Raw genomic sequence first — 8502 nt, forward strand, 5'->3', positions numbered from 1 at the left:
GCTCCTCTCAACCCTCAGAGCCTCCCTTTCTGAGCGCCCGCATTCTTCAGGAATCCCCCTCAGAGCGCCCTACATCTTTGGGGGCCTTCAGAGCACCCTCCATACCCCAGGGACTCCCCTCTGAGCTTCCCGTATATCCTTTGGGGGCCTTCCCTTCCATCTGCACCCCCAATCCCTGGGGTCTTGCTTCCTCTTAGACCTTATTTCCTCCGGATTTTTACTCTTTTGGTGTCCCCCCTATACCCTGGGACCTCCAAGATCCCTTGGGGTCTCTCCCTCCTTGGAACCCCCAAAAGCTCCCCAGCTCCCCGACTTCAGCGCCCCTCCCTGCCTTCCCTTGGTTTGTCCCTGGTCGCTGTCTCCTTGTTCTCTCTCAGGCCTCTGGGTCGGGGTCCCCTGCTTTGCTTTCCCTTCCTGTCTCTCCCACATCTGTCTAGGTGGTCTCACCACTCACCGTCTTTTGCGCTGAAGACTGCCTTTTGAACCTGCTTTTTTGCCCAGGGCTCTTGGCCCCCTTGCTTTCTCTGCCTCAGCTCCCTGTTTCCCCTTCTCTCTGTTCCTGCGTCTCTCCCTCTCCCCTTTTCTGTCTTTGCCGGTTTCTGGGTCTCTGACCCCCATCCGGCCCTCATGGCTTTGTGTCTGGAGCTCTTGAAGCAATGTGAGTGGTGGGGTGTCCGGGTCGGGCCGGAGTCCGCCCGCAGGCTGGCCGCGGCCAAGGCTCCATGGGGTTGGCGCTGGGGCAGGGGCTGGCGCTGGGGCAGGAGGCTCTGGTCCTCCCAACAAAGGGGGCAAGGAGGGAGGGGCCAGGCCCTCTGGCAGAGGTGGTAGTGGGGGCCTTCCTGCTCTGAGGCTTCTGCTTTTGTTGCTTGAGTGTGTGGAGGGTGCCATGGGCTGGGCATCCCTGCCCGCTTGGCCCTGCATGGCCTGGCACTTTGTGATTGCTTGTGGGCAGGTCTGGGCTATTTTGGAGCCTGCAGGATGTGATATCACTTGGGCGTTTATTTAAACCCGGCTGGGGGTGGGGGCTGTGTTCTTGCCAACTTGGGTAATGAAATTTTGCAGTGGGGTGCAGCCTCCCAGGCAGCTGGGTGGTGGGGTTTGTGGCCAGAACTTTTGCAGGCCACCACATTGGGCAGGTGAACAAGGGTCTGTGCTGCCTTGGTCTGGCTGAGACTCTCAATGAGGATGATCGGGGAGAGGCATTATTCTTCATCTGACCACCCCTGAGTATTGGGTTTGGTGGTTTAAGAACTCTGGGGCCTTGATTCTGCCAGCTTAAAGCTGTGTGACCGTGAGCGAGACCCTCGACCTCTCCAAGCCTGTTTTCCCATCTGTGAAAAAGGAATAATCGTGCCAGCCTCACAAGGTTGTCATGATAATTAAATAAAACATCTGTAGGTATGCCTTGTGAACTGTCACCCTGTGTTTAAACCGAGCCCCACAAAGGGAAGGCAGCTTGCCCAGGGTACACAGCTAGTTTGTGGCAGAGCTGGGACAGGGAATCCCTTCCAGTGTTCTTTACTCTCCACTCCATTGCCACATGATTATTCAGGAATACACCTGTTCTTCTGATAGGGCGGGAGGTAGGCCGTCCCTTATTTAAGCCTTGATTCCTAGGTGCTCTTTGTTTGTAAAGATAGACAGGTGAGCCTAGCTGGATGTCTGTGGTGGGAGACAGTTGGATTTTCCATGTTTCATTCCATTGTTGTTTAAGGGTAGGCCCTACTTGGCCAGTGGCATTTGAGAATAGTCAGTTTGTAGTTATAAGCCCTGGCTGCTTTTCCTGCCTCCCTGTAGAGTAGGGAAACAAAGGCCCTAGCTGAGAGAGGCTCCATGGACAGCTGGGGTCCGCTATCAAGGAGCCTAGGATGTCCCAGAACTTGGGACCTCTCCCGAAGAGGTCAACTTTTTTAGCCCCCTTGTCGTATAGATGAAGCCCAGAAAGGCCGGGGACCCACAGAGGCTCAAGCCAGGACTCCTGAGTCCTGTTCCTTGGCACTGCCTCTGAGGAGGTCATTCATTGTCAGGCTAATGTCACCTGCCCACTAGACAATTTTTAACACCCATTGACCTTTTACTGTGGGCCTGTGCTCAGCACACTACACAGACTACTTGCAGTGGGGAGAAGGGGCTTGGTTCCTGGCCTAAAAATGAGGGATCAGGGTTCTGGTCCCCATGTCTCACTCACTCTCAGGAAGGCCACTTTCTCCTGCACTTCAGCTTCCTTACCTGTAAAATGAGGATAATAATCTTTGCCCTAAGACTGGTTCTGAAATCATGGACTCCCTAAAAAAATTCTATGAGGCAGAATGCCAAGGTTCTATCCTGGCTCTGATGCTAGGTTGCTGTGTGACTTTAGACAAGAGTTCTCCTCTCTGCGTTTTTCCTTCTGAAATATGAGGGAGTTGGCCATGGTCTCTTAAGTACTTCTTGCTCATTTGAGGATTCTAAGATAACTCAAAGGTCACCTGTTTGTACCTGCATCTCATCTTACATGTTAAAAGTGTACTTGATCACAGAATAAGAGGGAGAATGAGCTGAATGCTGCCAGATGGTTGCTGATGATGTGCTGTGGGGTTTCAGAGGAAAGAGGTTCTTTCTGGGCAAAGGATCAGAAAGGGGTCCAGAAGGCAGTACTTGAGCTGGGCCTCTATACCAGGTATGTTCTGCCTCTTGTACCGGCATACCTCAGAGATTTTGTGGGTTCAGTTGCAGACTACCGCAATAAAGCAAGTCATAATCTTTTTGCTAGTGGGGGAGTCTTGCCTCCACTTTGTAAAAAACACATCTGTGAAGTGCAGTAAAACGAGGTATGCCTGTACACAATTTTCCAGAATAGAAATAGTGTTGATTTTAGAGCCACAAACACCGGATTTTAATCAGTCTCCATCACTCACTGCCTGTGTAATCTTGGTCAGGTTACTTTCTTTGAGCTTCAGTTTCCTCATCTGAACTCAAGATAATCATATTTACACTTAAGGATTGTGGTGAGGATTAAGTGAGATTATGTATTTAAAAAAACACCTAGTATACAGTAGTCACTTAATAAAGGTAAACTTTCAGCTCCCAATAATATCTTGATAACATTTCTTTTTGTGGGAACAAGACAGGCCCAGCCTCTCCCTTTCCCCTCTTTGGTTGGGGTTCAGGTAACAGGGAAAGCACCTTCTGGCTGTTCTACTAAATAACAGGAGAAATCCACTAATCTCTCGCTTGCTGTGTGAGGCATTGTGTAATCGGCCAGGCTCTTTCCTGACCATTGTTCCTCACTACAGTCCTGGGAGGAAGTCAGAAGCCAGAGGGGTTCTCCATTTCACAGGTGAGTGAAGAATAGGAGGCCCAGAGAGGAACAGGGACCTGCTCTCGGTCCCCCAGCATGGCAGTGTGGAGGCGGACTTAAACCCAAGCCTCTTGACTTTTCTTCCCCCACAGCATTACTCCAAATTGATTGCTTCTGCCTGGTAGCCTACCCCTCAGGCCACCTTCTCTGGGTCTGGCATCTGTTCTACTGGGAGGGTTTGCTTGACATTTGCCCAGCCTCTGAGCTCATCTAAAATTTAAACGTGACTAGCTGGAGGCTGAGTGGGGACTGAGTCACCACCTTCCCTGGCTTTCTCATCCTAAACAGCAACCAGACACACCCAGAGGGCCACTGCCAGAACCTGCTGGTTGTAGACACCACACATGACAGACTTTCCTCCTAGACCTCATATGGGCTCAGGAATGTCTCTTTGGGCTCCCAGGGAAAGGCTACAATGGAGGTTCCTTATGTATTTCTTCACTCCCCAGGGATCTAGGAGCAGAAGCCACATTGAGCAGCTAGCTATTGGCCTGGCCTTTTCTGCTCCAAGCCATTATTTGTGCTATACTATCCGCCTGTGGTACTCTCCTCTCCTTCAGGGCCCCAATTGTCAAATGCCGCCTCCAGGAAGTCTCTGCTGCCTCTGGAGTGAGACTGAATTCAGTCCTAGGTCCATACTAAACAGCAACCAGACACACCTCCCAATAATATCTGGATCTGACCCTGGCAAATCACTATACCTTTCTGTGCCTCAATTTCCTCTTTTATAAAATTTAGGTTCCTCATCTTTCTAAAGTTTTAGATTTCTAAGTTCCATCCCCAGAGATTCTCATTTGGCAGGTCTGGGGGCAGGAATCAGCTTTCTAAGCCAGCCCTCTGGAGGAGTCTGATGCTGAGAGTCTTTGGGCTACAGTTTGGGAAAAGCCGAACTGAAGAGTTTCCTGTGTTCGTATCACAGCTTGGCTTGTCTCTGCTGTGTGACCTTGGATTGATCAGCTTTCTGTGCCTCAGTTTTCTTCCCTGCCAAGTTGAAATGGAAATATCTACCTCACAGGTTTGTGTGAAGATGAGAACTCGTGTAATAAAGGTCCCTCAAGAAATGGGAACCTGTCTGCTCTACTACTGTTAACTGGGTGTCAGGGACTATGCTACGCAGTTTATGGCGTCATTTCACTGTATTATTGCAGCAGTCCTATGATATGGGTACCAATATCCCCATTTTACAGATAAGGAAACTGGCCCCTCGTTATTGTCTTTGTTCCAGGAAGGGTTGGTTGTTTCCAAAAGCAAGTTACCATTCCCCTGCTTAGGCCTGGCAGCAGTCAGTCAGACCTGGCCAGGATGAGGTCTGTGGAATTGAACACCTGGGCAGGAATGCAGTCCAGTTGTCAGCAGCAATTTAATGAGGTGTGCAGTGTGTGTGCCTCTCAGGTTCCAGGTTTCCCAGTCCTGGCTATGGCTGCCTCCCACCCTCAGCCTGTGTTGGAAACAGCTGGTTTCTTACCCACCTACTCCTGGGAACCAAGGCTACCTTAAAGACAAAATCCACATTCTAGAGCTAAAAGATTATCGTTTCTTGTTTCACAATAAGGAAGCAAGTCCAGGGAGGGAACGTATCTAGGATCCCAGAGCAAGACCATGCCAGGAACAGGCAAGAGCTGCAGCCCTGCCTCACCCAGGTTTCCATCATTTCTGTAAATCACTGGCCTGGTGGAGAGCGGAGCACCAAGGTCTGGTTTGGCCAGTGAACAGTTTCCTCACAGGACAAGAGCAAGAGAAGTGGTCAGAGCTAGATTTGGCTAACCCTGAAGCTGAATTGGGCCTGGAAAACACTTTCTGACAAGGAGCCTGCCCTCCCGGCCCTGGGCCAGGCTCTCAGTGGATGGGAAAGAACAGACAGGGCCTCTGCCTCTGGGAACTTATGGTCTGACAAGAGAGACAAGGCTACAATTATGAGACAGTGTGACAGTCTGTAATTAAGCCTCTGCTGAGGAAAAGCATTGTCTGAGAAGGAAGAAGTGAGTGTGAGCTAGTGGAAACAAGAGTCCTCTTGAAGGGGGTTGGATTCAAAGAGACAGAGGGTGGGGCTGACATTCCAGGGAATGGTTTTTTTGCAGTTAGAGATGAGGGGGCTGGAAGTTGAATCCGTAAGTACGAAAACAATGAGTAGACTTGACTCGTTTTGCTGATACATCAGGGCTGTGGATAAAAAATCTGGGAGAGGCCAGAAGGTTGTAGTCAGCATTGAGCATCAGCTGAAAAGCAGAGGCTTTGGGGAGCCATGGAAGATTTTAGAGGCGAGGTAGTACAACTGGAGGATTTTTTCAGAAGATGAATCAGGCTGAGCGAATTGGAATGAATGAAAGTGACAACAGGGAGGAAGCTTTTCAGGCATCCAGATGACAGAAGAGGGCGAGGTTTGGGTGGAGCCCATGGAGTGGGAAGGGCCAGCCGGGGTAGCAGAGGATGTTGTGCTGCTCAGAGCTCAGCTGGGGCCCTGATGGGCCAGAGAAAAGTTGTTGGGTGTTGCTGCTTTGGGGCAGGAAATAACAGTGTAAGCACTTTGCTTGTACACCTGCTCTATGCCAGGCTCCGTGCCAGGGCCTCCAACGGCACTCACGAAATCCTTACAACAAGCCCGAGGCAGGTGGACTTACCACCTCTGTTTTACAGATAACGAAAATGTGGCTCAGATCCAAGACAGCCTGTCTGCAAACCCTGGCTCTGCTGCTTGGAAAGGAAACTTAACGTTAGGGTCCCAGGAATCTGTGCCCTCTTGCCCCTTGAATTGGGGGCGCACACAAATACATCCCCTAAAGCCCACAATCCTTTTTTTCTAAAGATCCTGGTGGCCAAGGCTGGGAGCCAGCTTAGAATTTCTTCAAGATGGGAAAGTCAGGAAAGTGAGAGACCGTCACATCAGCAATTTTACTAGCCAGGCTGTGAGCAACCTTCAGTGTTGGGCCTCTTATGTGTCTGTCAACAGTGGATATGTGGGCCCATTGGGATTCTCAGCCAGCCCCCACCAGAAAGGGTGTTCCTTGGCCTAGCCAGAGGACTCAGTCACCCAGTCACCCACAAAGGCAGGAAAGGACTTGTCCCAAGTTTCCCTCAACACAGGAGAACCAGATGATGGAGCCTAGTTCTTTGCAGCCAGGTTTACCCTTTGGTCAGAAGAGAGAGGGGTGAGATTGGTACTAAGCAGCTACCATAGGAAACATCAATAGTTGGTCCCAGTATGCAGCTAGGAAACTAAAGGCTGGGCCAGTCATTCTCCTCTGTGTGCCCCCCTGAGCAGAGTCTCAGCCTTGAGTCGTGATGCAGATCAACTGCGTGGTAGACATAGCCTCCATGCTCTTCTCACCCCACTCCTCCCTTGCCTGCAGTAAATACCCACAGGATCCCTATGCCAGGCTACTTTGGCAAATACTCTCTGACTCTGAGCCCAGCTGTATGCAGAGTACAATTGTAACAGCACCCATGTTTTTCGTACCAAAATCTGGACAAAGGTTTTGATGGGGGATCTTTGTGCTCCTTTGTAACAGACACAGAATGAAAAATATTTAGACATTGTAACAGAGGACTAGAGCAAACTATGCTGTCCTTTTCAGTTGTAGTAATTCATTCGATTAATGCTTTACCATGTACCAAATGCTTTCTCCTAAGTTTGATCCTTCTCCCATATATTCATCCTTTTTATTTTGTTTTCAACACATTGGTTCTGGATCTTTAATATTTGTTTAGCTTATTTTTAACTTGCAAAGTACTTTTATCTACCTTATCTCAGTAGATCCTTATACAACCCTGGGAGGTCATTACTATTCTTACCATCTTCATTTTCCAGAGAGTGACTTGACCAAGGTCACTCCGGAATTCACTGGCTGAGCTGCTCATTTATTCAGCAAATATTTAAGTGCCTGCTGTGTGCCAAGCAGTGAGCTGGCCCTGGACATACAGTGGCAAGCAGAGCTGTCTTAGAGACTTAGTTTTTGACCTTTCAGGGACTAGCCAGGATCCACTCCAGTGCTCCTGACCTCCACTGGGCTCTTGCAACCACAGACCCCTGTACTTTGGGCCTGTGGCTTAGCTCTAGACTGTTTTAGCCTGTGTGCCAAGGCAGCAGGTCTCTGCAAACTGAACTTCAAAAGTGACAAAAGAAGTCTTCAGTAATGACTTAATTATTAACAAGAAGGTGAGGGAGGGCATCTCAACAGAAGGCCATCTGTTCCCTCTCCCCTGGGGGAAGTCGCCCAAAGCCCACTGCACCTTAAATTCTGGCCTGAATTTTCTGCAGCCTTCAAATATTTGATTACAGTCTGCACAGGTGCGGATCCCTGTGGCCATGTGCTGAGCTGGGGACCCGCCCTGCCTACTTGAATATTAAATGTGTTGAAATAAAGGCAGATCCTAGGATATCAGGTCTGCAGAGGACTCTGGCCCAGCCTCCTGACTTCCCAGGAGTAAGAACCAAGCTTGGGAGGGGAAGGGACTTGCCAGGATCACATATTGAGAGACATTCTTTCCCCTTCCTCTATCTTACCAACCTGACTCTTATCTTTCCCCAGTCCTTCCAGCAGGAACCCCCTCCCAGGTGTTCTGTTCCACATTCAGAGCCCTTTTCAAATCCTCCCTCTGCCTTAAGGCCAAGTATTTCCTGCATCTTCCCTGATATTTTCTACCCTGCTCAGAGCCCTACGGTGCCCAGGCTGGCCCCATCTACGCTCAGAGGCTGACCACCTGTTCTACAAGGCTAAACCAGCAGCATTTGAAAACCAGGTGCCTGGGCCCAACCTCCAGGGAATCTGATGCCTGAAACCTAGAGAGAGGCTTTGCTGGGTGCTTTTTGCTGGAGTTCTTTTTGTGTGTAAAATTATACTTTTATTGAAAAAGCAATACATATATGTGTTAAACATTTCAGACTTTGTAGAAAAAAGTGCCCAGTGAAAAATTAGTGTTTCTCCCCCCTAGGCTCCTAGATAACTACTGTGAGCAGTTTTGGTGTTTCCTTCCAGAAATCTGCATACACAAGCAGCTATGTCAGTAACATCCCTTTTTATTACACAAATAGAAACATTCTCTGCCTACTGCCTGTTGTTCTTCTGTATCTTGTTTTCTTCATACAAGTCTTTCTCTGTTATTGGTTATTCCCTGTGGATGCACGCAGGCCCATAGCCTCCTTTTCCATGACCGTGTGACAGTCC

The 8502-nt window shown here is 49.4% G+C and overlaps 1 protein-coding gene across 5 annotated transcripts in view; it reads left to right on the forward strand.

The window, feature by feature from the left end:
- Positions 1–8502, forward strand: part of DLGAP4 (DLG associated protein 4) — an 88448-nt gene that overhangs the window by 24070 nt on the left and 55876 nt on the right. Inside the window, exon 1 of one of the 5 annotated variants that reach the window (XM_011366565.2) lies at positions 7–658. The exons of 3 other annotated variants lie outside the window; for them this stretch is intronic. In XM_011366565.2, the coding sequence (XP_011364867.1) occupies positions 628–658 (31 nt within the window). In that variant the 5' untranslated portion in view covers positions 7–627. Of the gene's footprint in view, positions 1–6; positions 659–4259; positions 4356–8502 lie in introns of those variants that run through there. One more of the 5 variants, XM_011366567.2, reaches the window with a different exon arrangement.

Source organism: Pteropus vampyrus, unplaced genomic scaffold (assembly GCF_000151845.1).
Source record: "Pteropus vampyrus isolate Shadow unplaced genomic scaffold, Pvam_2.0 Scaffold125, whole genome shotgun sequence".
NCBI classification, from domain to species: Eukaryota; Metazoa; Chordata; class Mammalia; order Chiroptera; family Pteropodidae; genus Pteropus; species Pteropus vampyrus.